This window comes from Citrus clementina, unplaced genomic scaffold, assembly GCF_000493195.1.
Source record: "Citrus clementina cultivar Clemenules unplaced genomic scaffold, Citrus_clementina_v1.0 scaffold_4, whole genome shotgun sequence".
Taxonomy (NCBI): Eukaryota; Viridiplantae; Streptophyta; class Magnoliopsida; order Sapindales; family Rutaceae; genus Citrus; species Citrus x clementina.
The window spans coordinates 19371425-19396345 of NW_006262274.1; the positions used below are offsets into that span (position 1 = coordinate 19371425).

The 24921-nt window shown below is 32.5% G+C and overlaps 2 protein-coding genes across 2 annotated transcripts; both read left to right on the forward strand.

The window, feature by feature from the left end:
- Nucleotides 1-5599: 5599 nt before the first annotated feature.
- LOC18044404 lies at nt 5600-6581 on the forward strand. The gene has a single exon (XM_006437608.2). The coding sequence runs from the start codon at nt 5837-5839 to the stop codon at nt 6404-6406; it is 570 nt and encodes a 189-aa protein (XP_006437671.1). The 5' UTR covers nt 5600-5836; the 3' UTR covers nt 6407-6581.
- Nucleotides 6582-12129: 5548 nt separating this feature from the next.
- Nucleotides 12130-19060, forward strand: LOC18044405 (ubiquitin receptor RAD23d). Its single transcript, XM_006437612.2, has 12 exons — nt 12130-12382; nt 13655-13816; nt 14676-14726; nt 15531-15607; nt 15724-15783; nt 15954-16131; nt 17393-17545; nt 17624-17692; nt 17846-17893; nt 17962-18071; nt 18322-18400; nt 18699-19060. The coding sequence occupies exons 1-12, from the start codon at nt 12314-12316 to the stop codon at nt 18813-18815; spliced, it is 1173 nt and encodes a 390-aa protein (XP_006437675.1). The 5' UTR covers nt 12130-12313; the 3' UTR covers nt 18816-19060.
- Nucleotides 19061-24921: the final 5861 nt, after the last annotated feature.

Here is a 24921-nt window from a genome sequence, read left to right on the forward strand (position 1 = left end):
TTCAACATGTTACCAACCACACACTCCATGCTCAGATCAGGATATCTTTGTTCATCCGTCGGATATTCATAATTTGATATCACTTCATTATTAACGTTAGGTACGGTGAGGGTGAGACACATGTGATTATTTTCCTAACAGTATGATCAGCAGTGCAGCAGAGACCTCGTGAAAAGTAAAAAAGGAAGAACGACACGGATGTGATGACACACACCAAACAATCAGCTGTATCATGTGATTGCTTTTAACATGGGCACTTAAACACGTGGGCCCACTTTGGAAAACGTATCAGTCTTTCTAGATACCAATACCAAACTGGGGAAAGGGAAATCAGTAAATACCCAAAATCGGCACGACATAATTGATTGAAATACAAAGGCGCCAAGCCACGTGGAGACGTTCAAAGAAGGGCAAGTTGACATGTTTGATTTTCGAGGAGCGGCTAAGAGCTGACGCGGCGCCCAATTTGTAGACCGTTTAATTGGCAACGATGGGTAACGTTGGATAACTTGGACGGGGCGGGTCCTGACACATTATAATACTCATATGACCCATGAATGTGTAAATTAATTGCTAAGGGTTATTTTAGTTTTTTATTTTAGTCGTTGGTTATCCAATGAGTCGGCTCGGCTGCGTTTGGCTCTTTTAAGCTGATATAAGCCAGCTTTCTTTATAACGCCCTTTATGGCCTCATCGGCAAGCACCGGTGCTATCAAGATTTTAATTTGAAAAAAGAAAAACAAAACACATAAATTGAAGGAGATTGTAATATTATATCACTGAAATCGATGAGGCCAATAGCAGGACTATAATTGAGAAATTATAAACATAGTATGCTAGAAAAAAAAATATGTGATACTAATTCTACCCATGCCAACGAGATATATATAAATTTATCGAGTATAAGAGGTTTTATATATTCTCTGAATTATGTTATAATATTCTAAAGTTATATAAGGCCTATTAAAGATTATAAATTCATACAATTATAGTATACACTATAATAGAAGATCATAAAAAAAATTTAAAAATTTGAGATTATTCATATTCATTCTTTTTTTTTTTTTAAAAAAAGAAACTATTTCTTTATATTCATTCTTACAGGGTCACTTGTAATTAATCAAATATTAATTAATTTTGCTAATTGACTATTTTTTTTTAAGAACATCTACTTTGTAAAAATTTAAAAACAGCAGTTAAATTTAAAGGAAATCACCTAAATTTTTCTAGAAAGTTCAAAAATTTTGTTGCATGATTTTTAAGAAAAAAAGAAATAAAATATACGAACTTGATACGTTTTGGGCTTAGATACATAAGATAAATTGTAATCGTACAGCACAACAAAACTTTTAACTAGACTTTGACAATTATTTTTGTTACAATAACATGCTGAGTTATGTTTTATATTGATTAGTGAAGGAGAATTATTTAAATTTATAAGTAAAATAATAAAAAAATTCTATTAAATAAGATAGCATTTTTAGTTGGATACTTGAAAACTCCATATTAATCACTTCCACCATAACAATGGATTGTAAATAATTTTTTAAAGAATTTTTTTATTAAAAAAAAAATTAGATAAAGAAATCACACAAATAATTAAAAGATATCCCACAGGGAATGATGGCTCGTGTGAGATTGTCGACGGCTCGTGTGGAAATGGAGGAAATGGTGGGTGCATAGGGTGGGGCCAAGTGGAGGGTATCGATGGGAAACCCGAGGGAAAGAGGACCCAAGATGTGGAAGATGGGCGATGAGAGGTTTTGAAGATACGGCTGTCGTCCACTTTGGCTGATTAGATATTTTTATCAAAAGCGCAAATGGGGCTCGATGCCACAAGTGCCACAATCAAACAATTGAATGGGTGGTTGCAGTGGAGAAGGGCAATTGGCAAGTGGGATGGGGGGATCCATCATCCTTGTGTTTTTATTTTAATGTATGGTTTTGGTGCGTGCCGTACCTTGTTGCCCTTTACCAGTCACATGCTAGTAGTGCTCGTACCGTTCATGTCACCAGCGACGATCCATCCATATGTTATGAAATAACATCAAAAGCTGTTAATTTTTAGACACAATTTTGAGGGAGCTCCATTTTACGTAACGAAAAAGTGTTTTGAGTGATTCGAAATTGAAAACTTAATTAAATAATAAGGGGACCCACGATTACACTTTAATCAAACATGGCTTTGAATTTTTATTCCGAACAATTCAATAAGAAAGTAGCCATGGCACCTGGGCTTTTTAAAATGTTTTTTTTTTTTCAATAATTCAAACAAGTTAAGGGATTCTTACAGGCCAATTAAGTTACATTAATGGAGTTTGTTTAAGTACTTGAAAGTCTTATTCGAACAATTCAATAAAAGGTTGCTTTGGCTACTATCCCATTTTGACAATCAATTTTTTTTCCCCCTTACTTTATTTTAAAGGAATGGGGGAGACATAGAACAAGGGAATGGCGTTACTCACCCCGCCTTTTGCTTTGTCAAGCCTATTGCCATATTCTTGATTCTTCTCCATTATCTCATGAAATTAAAAAAATAATAATAAAGAATTATCTATACAATAAGAACATAAAAAGAATATTTTAAAGTATTCAAAGTTTGATTGTCATTTATATTTTCCAAGGAACTACTCTTGGATGGTGATGTGTTGATTCTGTTGAACGCAATCCATTCATAATAAGGCGAGTTGTACTTTATACATAGAAATTCTGCAATCGGGCTTTTTTTCTTTTTTTTAATTTTAATATAATTTTTGGGAAAAAGAAAAGAAAAGAAAAGAAAGAAAGAAAAGCTAATAACGTGTAACATGATTCTAGTTCATATTGACACGACCAATATTATTTTATTCCATGTAGTGCACATCATCATCATCGTAACCCAATGGAGGTTCCAAGAAAATGCGCCATCAATTACCTACAACTTTCATTAAGAAAAGTCCTCCTCCCCCACCCCGTCAAATCTAAAGCTTAATCAAAATCTAATTTCCAACCTAATCTAATCATTTTAAAAGTCTACAAGGCACCCCGTCAACTTGACCAAAGTATCCTTCCACTCACCCCTCCTTTTGAAGTTATCAACCGCTAAAATAAGAATTTAGTATTTTTGTTTTTCACGTTTTAACTCAAAGTAAAAAAGTTCCGAATATTTTCTAAATATATATTATCAACAATAATGGTAAGCTTACTGAGTTTGTATACAAATTTTGTATTGTAAGTGTCGAGTAATATGGCTATAATAACCATTATATGTCACAAATGATAGATGATTTTTTACTTTCCATCCAATCATTAATATGATGGGTATGTGCCATCAATTTATGAACGTCATTTTATTTTAAATAAAAATTATGTATTTTAATTTTATGTGACTATTTTTTACATTAATTTTAATTTTTTTTAAAATAAAATAATATAAATGTCATAATTAAAAATGAATAAAATAAATAATTGCAGTTAACCATTTCAGAAGTTTAAACGCTTCTAAAGTCTAAAGCAATATCGAAAAAAATTCTTTGACAACGAAAATTACCATAGTCAAATCCAAGATTTTGATTTGGAAGTTGCCCAAATGTATATAACAAAATTACTATAAAAATAAAATAAATTCTATTAAAAATTATAATAATGAAAATACAAAAAATGATATATTACACCATCTAATGCAATCATAATAAAAAAAATCATGCCTGAAAATTAATATATAGAATTAATAAATTAATAATGCACAAATCTTAATACTAAAGTAACAGACATAATTTATAAATTAACACATAATAGATTATGCCTAAAAATATTGGAAAAAAGGACATTTATACTCCTAGACTTTGGAGAAATAATCACAAAAATCTCTAAGTTTTCAAAAAAAGCACACCGAGACCTCTTTTTTACCATAATACCCTTTGAATATAATAATTAGAAAATTGACTTTAAAATTTTTTAATTAATACAAATTTAATATAAATAATATAATTTATCTAGTAAACTAATATTATTAAATTAATTTTAACATCAAATAATATTAAATTTTTAAACAATTATGTTTATTTCAACAATATATTTGTATTCATTATAAAGATTTTAAATAAATCTTTGGCTAAACATATTTTACAATTAACAAAATATCTTCCTATTAATATATTAACTTTTTTTACATAATATTGAAAATAATTTTAAGAATTTATTTATTTTAATATTATGTTCTATTTATTATTAAAAATTACTTTAATATAATAAAATAGGTCTAATATATGGTAAAATATTAAATATCTTTTAAATATTAAAATTATTACCTTTATTTTGATGCTACATTTATATTTGTTATAAAATTTTGGGGTGAATTTTTTATTTATAAAGTCAAAGGGTATTATAATAAAAAGTAGATTTTGGTGTCCCTTATTGAAAATTCAGAGGTCTTTGTGACCGTTTCTTGAAACTTGGGCTGTAGGCGTCCTTTCTCAAAAATTTAATTTAAAGTTCATGATGGAAGATTCATTATTAAATAATAAGAATTTATGGAAATAAGTACAAATAATATAAACTAACTGAAAAAATAAAAAAAAGATGAACAAAGCAAAAATTGAATCTTGGTGAGGAAAGAAAACTTTAGATTGTTAGCCCTTGTAGGAGAGAATCGGAAGAACTTAAGAAGGAAGTTGAATGGTTCATTTAGTTATAACTAGTTATGTTAGATGAAATAAACTTGAAAAAAAGAAAAAGAAAAAGAAATAGAAGATGAAGACACCAATTTTGAGTTTTAGAGACTTGAGATTGTAGCTCTTTAATGTAAGAGAAAAAATTTGGGTAATAAAGACCGTAGAGTAGAAGGTGTATTAAAATATTTGGTGCTGCTAAGTGACCGCTGCTGAAACTTACAACTTCTTCAAAATAATGTAAAAAATTATAATAGGTGATAGAACTTGTATGATTTTTGAAATAACTGTAAGTTATAATATTTATAACATAGTAAATCTTAATATATTTTAAAATTAAGATTAGTAATTGTTGGTTATTAATATTTTTTAACTTTTATTTTTTAATTAATATTTTAAAATTTTCACACTATTAAAAAATTTCCAAAATTTAGGGGTTGAACGTTCGGCCATGCGAGTACTCTCACCCCTCATCGGATATTTCTTATAATGTTAAATGTTACTTTTTTGGGGAGGAAAAACTAGTTTTTTTTTAAAAAATTAAATCTCAATAGTTTACTGCAAGAACAATTTGGAAATGGCTTTAAAAATTATGAGGATGAATAAAATTATAGTTGAAAAACGCCTACTAAAACATGCTTTCTATCATACTTTCAAAAGCCTAAACCACACGCCGTCGTCGACTACTTTACCCACGGAACACACACGTACGAACCAACTCTCGAAGATTCGAATTCTATTCAAATCCAGCCGAGCCAAGCCAACGACAATTGCCAAATCTTTGAACAAAGATATTAAACCAAAGGCCGTGATTGACTAGGCAAGTGGGGCCCAACCGACCGGACTTGAAAACGGATTTCAACACCAATTTATAAATTCAATAAAAATGGTAACCCGACATCAAATCTAAAAAAAAAAGTCTTTTATTTGGAAACAACAAATAATGGCAAGTCCTCCGTGATGGCCTGTGTGTTTGTTTGATCCCACGCGCCTTGAGTCACATCATTGCATACACTTCTCTCTCTCTCTCGTTCTCTCTCCTCCTCGGTCTCCTTATATAAACTTGTGTTCCCCTCTTGCCACTCCTCGTCAGAACAACCGCACAATCTTTATTCTCTTTTCTCTCGCAACAAAGCAAGCCTTAACCCTAGTTCTTTTTTATTAATATCATTGTTAATTTTATTCTAATGGAAGAGTTGAGTAGCCATAACAAGAAGAGAGTCAGGGATGACCCGGCCGAGCCGGAGTTGGAGTTGCCGGAGGTGAAGAGGTTGAAGGATGATTTGTTGTCTGGATTTCTGGACGACTCCGATCCCGACGCGGCGGTTCTCGATCTTGACTCGGTAATGAAGAGCTTCGAGGTGGAGATAACACCCACTTCTTCGCCTCCGGTTGAGGTGGTGGATCTGACGTCGACGGATTCCGGCGAGGCCCAGCCGGACCTTGGATACCTTCTAGAAGCATCCGATGACGAGCTTGGTCTGCCTCCTTCCACTACTGTTTCGAGTGAGGAGGTTAAAAGTGATGAGGTGACTGAGTTGGTCCGAGTCTCATCTGGATCGTCTGGAATCGGCGATTTGTGGGGGTTTGAGGATAACGTTAACATCTCGAGTTATGACTCGTTCGAGTTGGGAGTCGGTGGCGTGAATAATTTAGTAAACGATTACGTGGCGTTTGATGATGGGTTGTTCGAATATTCCAACGTGTACTTCGACCCGGCCGAGATTTCTGACTTCTCGTGGAGATACGAGACCTAGCCTGTAGAATGAAAATTTAAAATTTTAAAAGGAAAAAAGAAGTTTCCGGTTCTAGAAAATACGGATACGACTTCGATGAATGTAAATTTGTTTTTTAATTTTTTTATTAAAAAGGAAATGAAAGAAATATGTAGGACTAGAAATTATATGAAAGAATGGCGTAACTTTTTGGAGATGGTTCGAATATTTTTCAGGAATCTGGTTTTATGGAAGTTACAAGGAAACAAGAAATTTGATTACGAATTTCTTCCATTTGCGGATTCGTACTCTTTTTAACAAGCAAAAGGGGTGTTCCTAAATCTATCTACCAATTAAAAATAAATGTTAATGACAATTCTTTAGTTGGGCCAATTTTAGTTGAGGTGATCCGTGATCTCCTTTTTTCTTTTCTTCCCGCCCTTGTTATCCAATCAAGAGTTTGTGCCATCGTCCGGTGAATTATTTAATATTTTGTGAAAAATTATTAACTGAAATTGTGATCTACATGAATAGTGGATCTTATAATCTTATTTAAGTAATGGCTAAACCAGGTGGTGCATTACATGGTATATAGGCATGTGTTGAATAGCTAAACCTAGTGATATGTTTAAACGTATCTATCAAATGAGGAGACTACATCCGAGGTATTATAATTGATTAATATATGTATGACCTGTAATTTAAATTTAATATAATTATTATTTACATGGTGTTTTTTTTTAAAAATAAATAAATGTACATATGTTATATTATTATTTATTTTTAATTTACATGTGACATAATATATTTGATGTATTTTAAAATTTCTCTTATTGAATTAAATTTGTCGGTGCATTTTGTTGGGGTACTTTTTATGGTGTGAATTGATTTTAGGTGTACGAGATTGTAGTTGTTGATTTAATAGGCTGATTTTATTTTACAGATGCAATAGGCTGCTGAAAGAAGTAGCTTGATGTTGAGTTAATTATATTGTTAAGATTGTTGTGAGTTTAAAAAGTATTCTATATGTGTTTAGTAAATTTTATTATAAATCTGTTATATTATATAATAATTAAAATAGATATAAGTTAAAATTTCCTTTTATTTTTTTGAAGTATATTTAATAATATTTAAACGTATTTTTTTCTTTTTAAAACACATAAAATTAAATAAAGTGAAAAAAAAATTATTTAAAAAAAATCTAATGAACTTCATAATTTGTTATGTAAAATATAATAAAAGTTCATATTAATACATAATCCAAATAAAAAAAATAAAATGTAATACATTCACATTAAACTTGTTGTAATAAACACTATAAAATAAAATAAGCAACTTATTGAATTTCAACTTCAATATCAAACGGGACTTTAGAGTGTTTGCTTATTATTGTATCACTATCCAATTGCGACCAAGTAAAATGAAATATGTATTTCTTTGGTTTTGTTTTATTTTTATATTTTTCAAGAAGAAAAAGAACGTTATTGATTTCAATCATACTCATAAAATTGCCACAATCATAAACGTATTTTTAACGCGGATGATTGCGTACAACTGCCAATATGAACATGCCAAAAAAGCAATTATCCAATCCTGAGGAGAAGATTGAGACAGAATTTGAAGGGGTGTCTTTCGAGGAAGTTGCCTGGAAATTGCAAGGATGCTTTCAAAAATCAAAATTGTGAAAAAACCTGTCGTGAAAGTTGTTTCCCTTGTAAACGAAGGATACAAAAGTCCAGATCCCTTTTACTTTTGCAACCCCAACCCCCCCCCCCTCAAAAGTCGTTTTCCCCACTGCCTGGTAATTTCTTGGGGGATTGGTTCTGCCTAAGTACTTTTCTTTATTGCCTCCACTTTTGATTTACACGTTATAATTATAATTTACTTACCAAGTCGTTAACGTAAGTAGTTGACTTCCACGTCAATTTGTAGGTCAAGTCTTAGTCAATCCCTCCGTTGGGCTCTGCTTTTTTGGGCCTGGGTGGTGAAGGCCCACAAATGGCTTTTGCAAATGAGTTGCCCTTTAAAATATTCTTATCAAACCGCACGTATTTACATTTACAATTTTATCCTCAATGAGAATAATAATCTTTGAAAATTTTGCTTCATGGTTTAAAGCTTTAAAGTTTCAATAGATGTTGGATGCTGAATTTACGCCTATGCTGGCTGACTTGGGACTGTGTAGCTTCGTAAATGCCAGAATTGTCTACTGCTGAAAACAATATTCTTTGACATGCAATCGTGCCAAATTAAATTAATCCCCTTTTCGAGACTATGGAATTCTTTCTTTTCACCACTCTACATTTTAAGACTATGAAATATGAAAGTAAGGCAAAATTTGAAGATCAGTTTATGAAAGAAACTCAAATGGGTTTGAGTTGTGGGAAGATAGATCGGAAAAATCAAACACAGATGTGGAAATGCAAGTTTGTTTTCAGGAAGTCTTCTTCTTCTTCTCCTTTAAACACTAGAAGTCTTCTTAAACAGATGTTCAATCTCAAATCAATATTAAAACTGACTAAATACTAAATATTTGTCATTAAATTAAAAATACTAAATAGTTGAATCAATCTTAACTCAGAAAAAGCAAATGGGTAGTTTCAATTAAGGAACTTCAAAGGTTTTTCAATGCCACAGCAGGGACGCAAATAACTCTATTTTATGGATGACAATCTAACCCTTTTTTTTTTTTTTTTTTTTTTTAAATAACTTTGGATGACAAATTAATGTAAAATTAGAATGTTACTGGAAGACCTCTGTGAAGGGAGAAAAGAGTCGTTTTATTGTTTCTACTTTGTATTGTGTGAGTGTGCGTGTGTCTGTGTATAGCGTTGTTTTTAAAAATTAAAATGAGTGTAGCTAATAGTCCTCTGATTAATCAGTGGAGTTTGTAAGGATTTTTCTTGGGTGGCACAAGTACTTCTCAGGAGCCCAACGAATTTATCTGGCCTCTTCGGGCCATTTTTGGGCTCGGCTGCATTGGGCCTGCATTTTCATTGTCAGAAACATCCATAGGGAAGACAATCCCGTTGCTGTTCATTTGGTAGAGATTGGAGGTTTCAGCTTTCAACACCCCTCTAAAATCCTTATAATTGAACGTTATTTCTTAAAATATCTCCATTTTAATCTACAAAATACAAATACATATATTACAATTTACAATTAACTATCTTCCTTAAAATCTTTTATACTAAAAAATGTATATTTTCAAAATATTTATTTATAAATTACTTATAAATCCTAAAATATTAAATTATTTTTTTGTCATATAATTTTTAATTCATAACTTTAAGCTCCTATTATTTTCAAAAAAAAAAAACTCTACTCTACAATCATAATTTATATTTATGTTTTAGTTTTAATAAAACATAAAACATAAATTATCTTCCGTAAAATCTTTGTGGAGGGAGAAAAGAGTCATTTTATGGTTTGTATTGATGTTGTTTTTTTTTTTTTTTTAGTCCACTGATTGTAGAGTGGAGTTTTATAAGGATTTTTCTGAGGTGGCAGAAGCACTTCTCATGAGCCCAAGGTATTTATTCGGCCTTTTCAGGACATTTTTGGGCTCCACTTCAGGACATCTGTTGGGAAGACAATTCCGTTGCTGTTCATTTGGTTAGGATTGGAGCTATTAGCACCCCTCTAAAATCCTTATAATTGAATGTTATTTCTTAAAATATCTCCATTTTAATTTACAAAATATAAATACATATATTAAAATTAACCATCTTCCCATAAAACTAAAAAATTGTATATTTTTAAAGTTTTTAATTATAAATTACTTACAAATCCTAAAATATTAATTTTTTTTTCTTGTCATATAGTTTTTAATTCATAAATTTAAGCTCCTATCATTTTCTCAAAATATTTTTTATTAAAATAAAAATATAAATATAAATTATGAAATATGGTGGTCTAAAATATTTGATTGAATTCCCATTTTAAAAATAAGAAACAAATTTTATTTTATTTGGTTATTTAGGTAATTTTAGTTACAAAGGTGGTTTTAAAGGTGTCAAAAATCCACTCTCCGATTAAAATTTGGAATTATCTTATAACTCATTTGTTTGGCCCGGATGTGGCTATATGAGTATATTTTGCAGCCTTTAGGTTTATTTGTATTCATTTTTCCTTTAAATATGTTGTTCCTTCGGACAAAAGAAACCATCCTCATTCAAATCACCCAAAACAAAAAATATTAGTATGTGTATATAATTGAAACCATAAATACATAATATACAATTTTCAATAAACACTCTGTGATCATATTAAAGTCAATAATGAGTTATGAGTTAAAAGATAAATTATCTCTAGTACAATATAATTTATCATATTGTGTATTGAAATTTATATATACAAAATCCTTGATTGATTTTTGGTGGAAAAAAAAAAGAACCATCCTGTCACGCATATTTATGGGGGACCCATAAATTTTATCTAGGCGAGGCTTAGTACAATACAATGAAAAAAAATGTTGAACCAAAAATGATAAGTGCCAAATTGTTAAACTTCATTTAATTAATAATTTTCAACATTTACGATTGTCGTCAACTTAATCAACAATTTGAAATTTGAACAATAAATCCGTCCTTGTTATTTTCAATCAATGACTTAAACTGGTATAACTATTTGAGGCAAACATAAAAGGTTACCACAAATAGTAAAAAATTTAGTTGATCAAATAACTCCAACTCAACTGGACCTATTTAAATCGTATAAGAAAACTTTAATAGTTTATTCGCTTTTAATTAAAATGCGAGAAAGAGACCATACAAATTTATTTTTGAAAGAGTGCTGAACTCGATAGACTCAATAAGAAGTTAAAAATCAATGTTTTTTTGCTTGATATTTTTTAAAATTTAAAATTATGAGATGGACAACATGTCAAGCAATTAAATCTTAACTTGGACACCACTTTTAATTCCAAAACATATATAATAAACTAAGAATTAGACCAAACATACAACATATTTAAAAAGAAATTTTGAAAGTTTAAAAGGGATTCTATATTTTTAAATAGACCAAATATAAAATTTTCAATACATTTTAAAGTTTAGAAAGGGTTGAAGTCCCTCTTAAACCCCATGGTAGGTCCGCCCGTGGCATCTTTTACTATAATAATATAATAATAATGTGTTAAAAATTAAAATTCTTGAACTCAACCTAATAAAAAAATAAATGGATGAAAATCGGAAACTTAATCACAATTCAATCGTGGCCCTTGTTTATGTAAATTTACTTGTAATACCTCTCTCCAAAAGTATGGTAACTGTTACTGTACCCACCGCCAGCTCCCCTTCCCGACCGTCGCGTCCAACACCAAAAGACCGTCGTTTGGTTATGTGGACCCTTCAATTGTTTTCTCGATGATATACAAAACCAGGTCCAATTCATAGCTCGAATGATTAGGGGCGCTTCGCAAGAAATTTCTGCCACCTTAACATGTATGTGTGATTAAATTTTCTTCCAATTCATAGCCCGATATTTTAAAAGGAATTTGAACAACTTGGAAGAATTTGGAAGGCCAAACAACCACCCACTCTTTAACAAACTCCTTTCTCCCGAGTAGAAACCACGCTTCGAGTGAACAGACAACCACATAACTTAATCCAAACCACGCCACGTAGACAAACGTAGCTATCTCTTAATCCACCTGGCAAATCGTTAGCCGCAAGATCAGCTTCGAGCCACGTGGCGTCATCAGATCCCGTTCCTTTGGAAACCGTAAAGGCAGAAACTGACTTGCGCTATGCTACATATTTAAATATATTTTATTGTCAGTAGATATTCATGAAGGGAAGTTCTTCTATATGCTTCTTAACTTGTGCTTCGGTTTTCTCTCTCCGACTGTATCAATTATAGATAGACATTAAAAAGACCTTGCGGATCGGAAAACCAAATAAAATAGTTGAATTCGAGAGACCCAACGGAACGTAGAAAAAGAAGAAGATGATGAAGATTTTCGTTAAAACTCTCAAAGGAACTTCTTTCGACGTCGAAGTGAAACCTGAAGACACGGTTTGTTTTTGTTTCCCCCCCCCCCCCCCCCCCCCTTTTTTGTTTATTTTTAATTTCATATTATGTTCAGTTCTGTTGCAATCGATATTCTCTGTTCCCGAAATTGAGTGATATTTAGGGTTCATCTATTTGGAATCACGAATTTTAAGTGTTGATTCGTAATTGTTCAAATTTGGTTTCATTTTTTGTTTTAATTTTGTAAATTTATTTATATATATGGTTCAAATAATTTTTTTCTTCAATATTGCGGCAAATTTGAGTTAGTGAATTGATTGTGGTGGATGGATAGGTAGTTGTGTAGTGTATATTAGGACGGTGATTGATTTCATTCTAATTGTGTTGTGTAGAAGAGTCTAGTTTGGTGTCGGTACAGCCTTAGGAAATGTGTTTTATTCGCTGCCATTCAACCTTTGAACCCACGTGGTAAGAATATGTTTTTGTGAACACTGTACTGATGAGAGTGCAATGACATTATGAGAATAAATGATTGGATGAACGGATGGTCAATCACATTGACACCTTAACTTGATTTTAGAAACCAAAGGGGTAAAGCATCAAGTTGCACAAGCAAACTTTAAAAGATCTCAACAAGTATATCAATGCAGTGAATCTTGAAGACATTGTGTTATAGCTTGTTCGAATATTTTGGGGTTTTCTCTTGGTCATTTGGACTGGGGACTGTTAGATTGGAGTAAGTTTGTATTTGAATGTGGTGAATTCAGGTAGGAAGTTGTTTTGCTTATGGATTCGCCCATAAAAAATCGGTTTGGAGTGTTGCCTTTGAAAGTTTCATGTAAAATGTTTGTTGTGGGGAGGATGTGGAGGCTGTACACAGTGAAGGATTTTTGACATGATTGTGCCTAAATGTGAATTCTATGGAGCTAAATCCAAGCAAAGTCTTGATGCAACAAGAGAAGAAGGCATTTGACAATGAAAGTAGGATGCCGCTATTGTTTTCAGAACATTCTGGTGTACAACTGACCCAACAGCCAGCAGAATTTCATGTCTATTTCATTTAACTAGATAGAGTAAAATTAACTGTAGAAGAATGTTTATTCAGAAGGTTAATGGGATTTGGATTTCAAGTCAATTTTATTAGACAGTGGGAGTAGGATTTCTCCCTCTTGTTTTAATATTTATTTTATTTTATTTTTTCCAATTAACTAATACCTTAGCACTCTTCAGTATCTAACACTAACCGGAGATTGGATGTTTTCTGTATTACTTCTATCTTTAAAGACAACTATAAGAACTTATGATCTTTCTTTTTAGGTCTTTGATGTGAAAATGAAGATAGAAACTGTTCAAGGATCGGATGTTTATCCTGCTGCACAACAGATGCTGATTTATCAGGGGAAAGTCCTCAAAGATGATACTACACTGGAAGAGAACAAAGTAGCTGAAAATAGTTTTGTTGTTATTATGTTAACAAAGGTGACGTTTTTCTTTTTGTCTGTATTTTTGCAGAACTGCTTTTGTTTGAATTCAATGATTTTTACATGTACTTTTCTGTGAAAACATTATTCACCTTGATTTTTTAGGCTTTTCTGCTGATCGTAGTATCCCGCAATGCTGTTTTAAATTTGCCATGAATTCTTTTATAGACAAAATTTTACTGTGACGTGAGCATCACATTTTTCATTTGGATTTTAGATTGGCAAGTAAAAAGAAATAAGAGTATAGCATTTATGATTTACCAGCCTGTTTGAAGTGAAAGTTGACTTGATGCCTATTTGAAGAACAATTAAGGATTTATTCAGCATGAGCTAGGATTGTGATATTTATGATTTTCTACTGCTTGAATAATACAAAGTTGATTTATTGCCATACCTTAGACAATACCTCAATGCATATCTGAAAAACTGTTGGGAATTTGGAGCTTTGTAATGAATGAAAAATCTGTTCCATGCTCATGGGTTTAATTTGAAGAACTGAGGGGCATATTCAAGCAGAAAACTATTGGCTTGATTGAAGTTCCTTGGAACGTGAATTTTGCATGATGTTTATTTAGTGTCAGTTGACATGAGAAAAAGATTCTCAATACTCTCGGAGTTACTGACAATTAAGTTTTTCTCTTGAAATTTTATAGTGAGAAATTAGTAATTGTAATTTCATGACGAGAAATTAGGAATTTTAATTTCATTACTCCATCATTTCTTTGCATGCACCTCTCCTTTCCACTATTCATTTCCTTTTTCTGGTGAATTTCCTCCTGAATATTGACAATGCTATGTGACACTTCTCTTTGGTCATCTCATTTTGTTTTTTCTTCTCCCCTTTGTAATGTTGCTAGAATAAGAGACCAACTGGTGAAGGTTCAACTACGTCAACTGCGACTACAAAGGTAAGAATAGATTTGGTTTTAATTCCCTGGCATTTGAAATAAACATTCTACTAGCTATTTTATTCATGGAATGCCTGTTGCAAAGAATTTTACTTTCAATGTTCTGAAAGAACATGTTGCTATGAGAAGCACACATAGCAAAGTAAGAAATGTGTCTGTGCACATATTTGAGCGATGTTCTTTTAGCCCTCTTACTAGTAGGGCAGTGGAGGAAATCAAAGTTTTCACAGTACTGATGCATCTGTACCTCTGAATAATTAGCCAAATTATTGAAGAGTTTCGTATTGTGTATATATGAAAAACATTTGTGTCTTTTTGCTCCCAATTGGATTTTAATTGTGGTTTGGTGGATTATTTATTTATTTGAATATGGTGCTTAATTAATAATGGTAGTGAACTATTTGTAAGGTTTTCTAAGCTTATATCCTCTGAGCGTCTGCTTAGATCCATGTTAGGCATTGTTTTACGTTTAAGTTCTTTTTATGAAAGACCTATCTTTACTAATGCTCTTATCCGTGTTACGATGTGGAATCCTTGGTGCACTGGCCTATGGTTTCTTTGGGATATTTATTTCTTAATTACGATCATCTAGTGCATTTTTCTCATTTAAAGAAAAATTGGTTTCAATTTTCTCTCTTTCTGGATTGATTCATATGACGAATGCCTCCACTTTAAGCTCCCTAGTCAAGTTTACTTTTATATTATGATAAACAAGTGCATTTTTCTCGTATAGAGAGAAATCATTTTCAATTCCTTTTTTTCTCTCTCTCCGGATTGATCATATGCTGAATGCCTCTATTGTAGGCTCCCCAGTCAAGTGCCCCAACCCCTGCAGTGACCCCAGCAACAGCTCCTCAGACTGCCGTGCCAATCTCTACAGAGTGAGTCGATGATTTTCATGTGTTCGCCTGCACACACTTAAAGATTCTATGAGTGGTATAGAATGCATTTTGGTTAAATGTATTTTTATAGTTACATAATTTTATGCTTTTCACAGGCCTACACCTGCTCCTACTCCTGCTCCTGCTTCTGCTTCTGTGTCATCAGTTTCTGCTACGTGAGTATTTTCACCCTTACATTGTAGCTTGATGTTGCTCTCTGTAACGTCGATGTAATCATTTCAAATCCTTGAGGTCTTGGTGTGTATGAATATATGTAGGCATAGGTTATATCCTTTCTTTTTCTGGATCATTGTTTTCTCTTTATAGTCACTCTTCGGTGGGACAGGTCAGAGTCTGGTGTGTATGGGCATGCTGCATCTAATCTGGTTGCTGGGAACAACTTGGAGGGAGCAATCCAGCAGATTCTTGATATGGGTGGAGGGACTTGGGATAGAGATACTGTTGTTCGTGCTCTTCGAGCTGCTTATAATAATCCTGAGAGGGCTGTTGAATATTTATATTCTGTGAGTATTGCTATATTTCATCATTCTTTCACACATTTGTAACTCATTTAGGATGGAGCTTTTGAAGTGAAGTCTTTTGAGTGCATTATGTCATCAGATTGTTCTCTCATAATTTGCTCTTAATGTGTGAGTGTGTCTAAGAAAAAAAGAAAAAAGAAAAAAAAATCGTTATGCTACATCTTTCCTGACTGAATAAAGACATGCAGCAAACTAGTGGTTGATGTCTTTTTTCGACTCTTTAACTAGGGTGGTTTGGATGACTTCTTGTATTGATAACAGTTTCGGAGAATGGGTGAGCTCTTCCTAGAGGAAAGGATCAGTATTTTTGTCCAATTTTGTGATTCTTGCCTATGATTGAAATTGCCATTTTTAACTACTGCCATTTTTGCTAGTTCTAGGTTAATGATGTATTTATTAGATGCTTAATCATCTACTGTGTTTTCTTAGCTATTTTATAGCTTTAATGTTTTTAGGCAGTTGATAAGAAGTGTATTCTAGGAAAGGCTCAGTATAGTCAGATAAGAAGTGTTTTCTTGCGTCTGTTTAAGTGAAAGAATATTTATTTCTCCTTTTTTATTGGCAAGTGTTAGTGATTCTTCTTTAGTTCCTGGCTTCGTATGAATGTTAATTTTTATAAGGGAAATTATCCACCAACCATCTGTTTTTTCGGGTTTTTCAAAAATACACAATTCTTTTTTTTTGGGCTTAATTCCACCTGAAGTTACATTATTTTGCACCTATCCCGTCTTCAAATTGTGAAGAGAACTAACGGAATATTATATAAATGACTTTTTTGCCCTCAAATGTAAATAAATTATCCGCTGACCACTTTTTTTTTCACATTTTTTATAAAATACACAATTTTTAATTTGTTTTTTTGGCTGAACTCCACTTGAAGTTATATTGTATTGCACATGTTCACTTTTGTGTTGTCGTGAAATGACAATTTCACCCTTATGATGTCAGCAAAGTTCTAACAGTGTTATAATGGGAGTGGACCAATGAAAAAAATGTTAACTTCAGATAAAGCACTGCAAAAAAAAAAAAAATTGTGTATTTTTGAAAAAGGTAGAAAAAACAGGTGGTCGGTGGATAATTAATTTTTTTATAAATTCATTCTTGGGTTTATTCTTATACCATTCCCATCCAAGGAGGCACTGCCTATTGTCGATTTAGTTTCATACGATTCCATTTGATCTCAGTATATACACAGTTGTTTTTTATTTTTCCCCCCCTCCAAATTTTCTATTTAAACTATCAGGGTATACCTGAGCAAGCTGAAGTTCAACCTGTGGCCCGCGCCCCTGGTAATGGACAAGCTGCTAACTCTCCAACTCAGATGCCACAGCCAACCCAACCGGCACCCGTTACTTCTAGTGGGCCAAATGCAAATCCTTTGGACCTCTTTCCTCAGGTATTTTCAATGTGATTATTTTTTAGCTATTATTTTTGAGTTTTTTTTGGTTGAGTTACTCAAGTTATATTGAAACAGGGCCTTCCTGACGTGGGTTCAGGTGCAGCTGGCGCTGGCAGTCTTGACTTTTTACGTAATAGTCCACAGGTCTCTCTCTCTCTCTCTCTCTCTCTCTCTCTAACCCCGTGTGTGTTCCCACTTCTGTGCAAGCATACTTGCATCTTTCTGTGTATGTGCAAATGACTGATTCATATTTAAGTAAACTTGTCTGAACTGTTGTTTTTTCTAATTCCATTGCAGTTTCAAGTTTTGCGAGCTATGGTGCAGGCAAATCCTCAATTATTGCAGGTTCATTCTCCTCCATCTGATATATGTTCCTTCAACGGAACATTCTTTTAACGATCATCATTTTGCAGCCCATGCTTCAAGAGTTGGGGAAACAAAATCCTCAGCTAGTGAGGCTTATTCAGGAACATCAGGCTGACTTCCTTCGGCTTATCAATGAACCTGTTCAAGGTGGTGAGGGGTAAGACTTTTCATATTGCATTTTTTTTTTTGGTTGGTTGGGGGTTTGGGTTGGGGGGGGGGGGGGGGGGATTTGGTGAGAATTACCCTCTCACCAAAGGCAGCATTGCAAGGTAAGATGTGACACCTTAAAAATATCCACCACATTCTTCTGAACTGTGTGCCTTTTTGCACTGAATAGCCTGCCCTTTCAATTACCACTCCTGAACTTGTCTGTGTTAATTTTGATACTATTAATTGATTTGTTATAGGAATTTGGGGGACCAGCTTGCTGGGTTAATGCCACAGTCAATACAAGTCACGCCCGAAGAACGTGAAGCCATAGAACGTGTAAGTTCACTAATAAGTGCGTTGACTTTGGTTGTGTGCGCATTGTTACTTTTTGTTGTGGTAGTGGATATTTAGTTATGGTTGCGTGAGGATATTCTGATGTAGCAGGTTTCTGGATTTACTTATTTATTTTGATTTTTGTGGGGTGACGAATGGCTACAGTTCAGTCTTTGAAGATTGATTGTTATGATAAGACTGTTTTCCCCTATCTATTAAATGCCAAGATATGCTTAGCGGACATGAAATCCTGTTATCTATATTGGTTATTGTGATGACAGTTCTTTGGCTTGTGATGCAGCTTGAGGCAATGGGCTTTGATCGAGCAATTGTATTGGAGGTGTTCTTTGCCTGCAACAAGAATGAGGAACTTGCTGCCAACTACCTTTTAGACCATATGCATGAGTTTGAGGATTGATTGAAGGGGGAATAGAAAAGATTCAAGATGAAAATGATGGTTACTACCTTTGGACGGCATTTATTAAAAAATACCTCTAATTAGTTTCTTTCCCTTCTCATTTCTCCTCGACTTCATTTGTTAAACAAAGTTCAGATATTCATGCTTTGGTATGTGTGGAGAGTGAACAAGTAATGCAAGATGTAACATTCTTCAACTTCTCATTTAGGAACCTAATGTTCATGGCAATTAGTTTTCGTTTTACATCATTACATGTACAATTATCTCGTAAGGATCTTTGACAAGCTTATCAACTTCGGCTGCCTGAGCAAATAACGCAGTACATAGGAGAGCGTTTAAACCTTAAAAAATAATTTGACACGAGTAATTTTTTTATGTTGTCTTTTTAGGCGAATGTGGAATCTGACTTAAAATTTTGACTTAAACTTCTTATATAAATTTTAAATCATTGATTTTATATAACTCAGTTGTGGATATTAAAAGTTTTTTTTTTTTTTTGATGACATGAGACTATTGTTCAAATTACAATTTATATTACATGAGAGTATAACTGATATGTACAATCATATATATATATATATACCGAGATTTGTTGATATTAATGCTGATATAGCATCGCTAAGATTTTTTAACCCTCTCAAATATTCGAGGGACGTCAACTCCCAGCTTGGGAGAAATACTGTCTTGTGAATCAAACTCTAGGGCTCCAAGGAATGACATTTAAATTAAATCCCTGCAATACGAATGTGGAGGTTCGAACCATTTCTCTCATAAATGTGAGGGAGTGGCTCTAGCCACTTGAGCTGAACCCAAGTGATTTGTGGATATTAAAAGTTAAAGTAACATTTAATGGTTTTTTTTTGTTGTTATTCTAAATTAATGAACATCATCATTTGATTCTTCATACGATCCTAGGAATTTTTTATTTCACAGACATTCTTTTGGGTGGGTGGGTCAATCTTGGTGGCTGACAGTCGGTTGGAATCCTAAACTTGTCATCTGTGTTCGAGTTCGACAAAACCATGATCATATTTCACAAACAGTCACAGGCACGACACGATAACTTTGATATCTTTTCAGTTGAATACGCTGTGGTGATAACTAGCCGCAGATCAAGAATCTTAAAAAATCAAAACAAATAATTGATTCTGGTATTGCGTCCTTGAGTAATCTCTCACGTCATCATTTCCCAAATCCATAACTTTTAGAGTGTTTTGGAATCAGTGTGAAGCTTCACGACTCGACTCGTCCTTTGACGGAAAAATGTGAAAGCCTGATTCATCATAGCTACCCACCTGCACCAATCGATGTGCGTTTGATGAATTCGCCGAATGCCTGTTTCTCGCAATATTATAGTTTCAATAACAAAACCATGCCCGGACTCATTCATCATGAAAACAAAACTTGTGCCAAATATTGCTTTTGCTCCCCTCCATTTCCAAAAGATTGCACTTTTTTACGCTTTTTTTAAAATGCACATGGACTGTCGTCCTAATGCTCTCTGTTATACTCATTTTGCTTCTACCATTACGTGTTCTAGAGAAAAAAGAGAATCATTCTTTCTGTTTTGTACTTTTAGAAAATATGTTCGAAACTCCTAGAAATTACATTTCATTCTCCAAATTTTAATGCTTGAGACTCCGATGGGTCCGAACTTCTTTCCAGAATTTACAATGCTATAATGAATTAAGATTTCTGGTGTGTTTATTATGAATTCGGTGAAAGTATTGATTTGACCCTACTCGCTACTTATATTCAACAATTGAGTGTTCTAGTCGAGCTTTAGTGCAAAGACCACAAATACATACATACATACATACATACATACATACATACATACATACATGTTTGTATGCATATTTATATGAATATACAATACTGAAAAAGCACAAAATTTAGTGCAAAGACCACAAATATACACTACTATTTGTGGACATATCATTGTTGATCTTGTTGATATGAAATTAGTGGAGCATGCTTCTTAATACCAAATATTTAATATTTTTCCTCTGCATCATTTTTTCTTGTGTAAAAAGATCCTTTAAAACTCAAATAAGTTCAAATTATGAAATGATTCATTGCCCTTTTTAATATCCTACAATCCGAAATGAATAATGATACACACACAGAGAGTGAAAAAAACACAAAAAATTTAGTACAAAAATTTAGGCATATATCATTGTTGATGTTGTCGACATAAAATTAGTGGTGCATGCTTTCCAATACCAAATATTTTATAACATATGTAAAACATGAATTGTATATCAAAAAGCCAGCTTGGCGGCCTGTTAAATTAAATAAAAAAAAAATCGTATTAATTATTTAAATCAAGACACATAACATGCATAGCCCTAATTACATACATAACAAGTTGGTGGATCTCCATCTCCCACTTTAAAACTCTTTTTTTTTTTTTTTTTTTTGGGATAAATGAATTATTTGTAAAGGATTTTTCACCTTGAACGAATCAAACTTTAGTTGGGCAAAATGTCTGGCTAGATTGCCACAGTATCAACATCAAATCAGAGAAGTTCCGCACTCAAACAACTGAAACGCCAATCCTCAAAAGATGGAAACCTGAAGGACTACGTGCCATTTAAAGGGGACAGCTCGTTATAATCTCACCGCCCACGTTCTCAAAGGTTCACGCACTCAATAATTATAGGGGTCCCCTTGCTTTAAGTGCTAACAATAGTAAGTAGTCCAATTGAAAGCATCCAAATAATATTATAAAAACAATTTTGCCACGTACTAAATGGGTCTCCTCTGATTCCATTCAATTGAAAAAATAAAATAAAATAAAATTCACATGTTTATTACGTAAATCACTTTTATATGTTAAACAAATAATAGAAGATAGAATCTCTTTTACAGGTTCGGTCTAATGTCGTTATCTCGTTACGGCAAAGGACCACTTGGTGCTTTTAGTCTCCTAAATGACCCCACGGAGCCCACTCAGCCCACCCCACCCCACCCCACTTGCTCTTTACTTTAACTTCATCTTTGTATCAAATTAAAATACGAGACGGGCAGTAGTACTGCTGTTGTTGTTGGCGTTGCCGAATGAGTCGCGATCGCATTGAGCTCATTCAATATCATTGGAAGACTAGGAAAGCGTGGAACACGTGGATGGTTCATCAACCGTTCATTACCCACCGACGTACCAGTCAAATTTAGAACTACTTTCAGTGGAAGATGATAACGATACTTATGAAGTTCTGATCAATGATCAATCAGACCGAAGTTCGTGATCTGTAAAAGGGAATGGACATCTTTTTGATGATCAGATTTTATCAATTTTTTTTTTTTTATTTTCACCGCCAATTTGTTTGTGCTGTCATGATTTCTCACGTCAAAGTCAAACAAAGTTGTGGGCGGTACAGCTTGCTAGCTGCAGACATATTCTTCGATCATTGGTTAATTTAATTTATTGTCGATTAAATCCTCTCTCATGGGCCATGGTTATCTTGAGCCTTGTTCAATGATAAGCTAATCATGCTTGTGGCTCCGGAAACAAATTTATAATAATAAGGTCTTTATGTATAAGTACCCCGTAATAATATGCTTAAGTTGATCTAACCCCAATAATTAATTATTGAAGCATTACGCGCATTCTAATGAGCCCCACCACGATAATATGGAGCCGAAATTTATGCTCAATCTGGAACTTTATATTTGTCATTTGTGACATCAAACATAAAAATAAAATTAAGAAAATGACTATTGCCCCCCTTAATGTTTCAATAAATTAATATTTTCCATCACGTTTCAAAACTCCCATGTCATAAAAAAAAAATGTTAACGTACCTTTTTTTTTTTTTAATGTCTTTTATTATAACAGTTAGAGCAATGTTAGATATATCCCAACGTCTAAATCCTAATTTGAGTCATAAATAATATAGTATTCATCCATTAGATGGTGTTAAAGTAATTTTACAAGGGCTAAATACTCGTTTAGTCCCTATATTTTAAAAAGTATCTCAAAATACCGTTACAGTCAAATATATTACATTTTTACTATTATTTTCTTTGTTTTTACAACAATATCCTTATAATAATACACTTGATATTAATTAATTTATCTTTAAAAAAGTTAATTTTAGCATATCAACAAACAAATATTAGTATGAAAGAATTGGTTTTTCTTTTGGGTACTCGTTTAGCAATCTTGCTGATAATTATTTACAAATAAACTAATATCATCCAACTTAATGCAGTGTTTAATATCCTTGCAATAATCTTGCTAATAATTATTTTATAAAAAAATTAATTTACCAAATAATCATAAAAGTAAAATAATAATATAAAAATTTCAATAAATTTTATGTTACTTTTAAAGCTAATTTGATAAACTTATCTTTTTTTTCCTCTTCATTAACATCCCGGAGAATATTATTGTAAGGGCATTATTAAAAAAAAAAATACATTAGGAGTGTAACATATTTAATAACAATGGTGTTTTAAAGTATTTTTTTTTTTAATGCAAGGGCTAAACGGATACTTAATACATAGGAACTAAACAATTATTTATCCTGTTACAAGTTATGAAATCCATCATCTAGTAAATGAGTAACACATAGTATTAATGACTAAATATATTATTAACGATTAAGTTTGAACTCAAATATTAAAATTGGTAATATTATTGTTTCCAAATATCCATAATGTGAGAAAACTCACTGTTGGTAATAATTAGTTTTGATGAACAATTGGGGGGTCTTAATCAGTTTCTTCATAAAATTTGTAACAGTACTTATTATTACAATTCAAATTCAAAACCTCCACATTAATTACAAGTGTAGATTATTACAAAATAAACAATGTTCTACACATCTTGACACGACATCGTCTAAGTTCGAAAAGTGCCTCATATATTTTATTGCTATTCCAGTTGTTATCAAATATGAGACGCTTTTAGACAAGATACCGTTGCATTACAATCAAAGGACCTAACTAAGATTGATTGTTGGGATATTTATTTCATTAATACTATTTGTACCGTGAGAATCTGAATGAATATACAGGCTCTTGCAGATCATTTGTGCAATATTTGGTCAATTGGGTTTGCTTTTTTGCTTCGATGAAATTGAAGATTGTGAATATCTTCCCGCTCGGATCAGTTCAAAAGTATTATAGTTCCTTTTCAACTGGAACACAATAATTGAATTTGGTATTCGTGTAACGAAGGCTCATTGGAGAATTCCATTTTACTCAACTAAAAGTCTAAAACCTACAATGAAAAAATTAAAAAGAAGTGTGGACAAATTGACAATATATTCCTTCTTAATATGAATTCTACGTCTATTAAAAAATATACATAAATTCCACGTACCGCATTTATGTTGATGCTATAAAAAAAATTATATATGGTCCATATGGATAATGATATATACGAATAAAGAGATTTCACTTTAATAATTAATGTTCCAGATTTGTGTCTTCCATACTTCATAGTCTTTACAGCCATCCAATAAGAGCAAGGGTTTACAGTCAGTCACGTGGAAGGGGGGGGGGGGGGGGGGGGAAATTAAAGGGGCATATCGTATTGTTTTTCATTTTTCAAATTAAAGAAAAAAATTGATCTTCGAAGTGTGCAGAATATGGTACCTCTTCTCTACGGAATTCAAATTTTGTGGTGATATAAGAAGAACATTTTGAAACAGATAAAAAAAAAATAGACACTCTCTCTAGTTCTCTCTCTTTGTTTAACTTTGTGGGTACTTTTCATATATGTTTTGGATTAATAAAATAATACAACTTCGTAGTGTTACATACAATAATATCAACAGCATCGTCCACAAAAATATTAATAAGCACCACGTACATACAAACTAGTGGTGCAAACTTATTATTTATATACACAAGTTATAAGATGATAATTGATTCAATTGAAAAAAAAATTATTAAGGTAATGCAAGAGATTCAAAGTTTGGAATAACACTAAACTAGCTCGCATCAATGTTAAGAAGGGTTTAGGTTTACATTTATATAATATATAAAAGGGTAAATACTTATTTAGTCTCTCTATTTTGTATTAAGTGCTGATTTAGTCTTTATATTTAAAAAAAAAAATACCTCAAGGCATCCTTATTGGTAATTGTAATAC

Coding starts and splice junctions, on each gene's coding strand:
- LOC18044404 (XM_006437608.2), top strand. CDS start 5,837: ATGGAAGAGTTGAGTAGCCATAACAAGAAGAGAGTCAGGGATGACCCG.
- LOC18044405 (XM_006437612.2), top strand. CDS start 12,314: ATGATGAAGATTTTCGTTAAAACTCTCAAAGGAACTTCTTTCGACGTC. Junction 13,817..14,675: donor TTGTTATTATGTTAACAAAG/GTGACGTTTTTC, acceptor TAATGTTGCTAG/AATAAGAGACCAACTGGTGA. Junction 14,727..15,530: donor CGTCAACTGCGACTACAAAG/GTAAGAATAGAT, acceptor CCTCTATTGTAG/GCTCCCCAGTCAAGTGCCCC.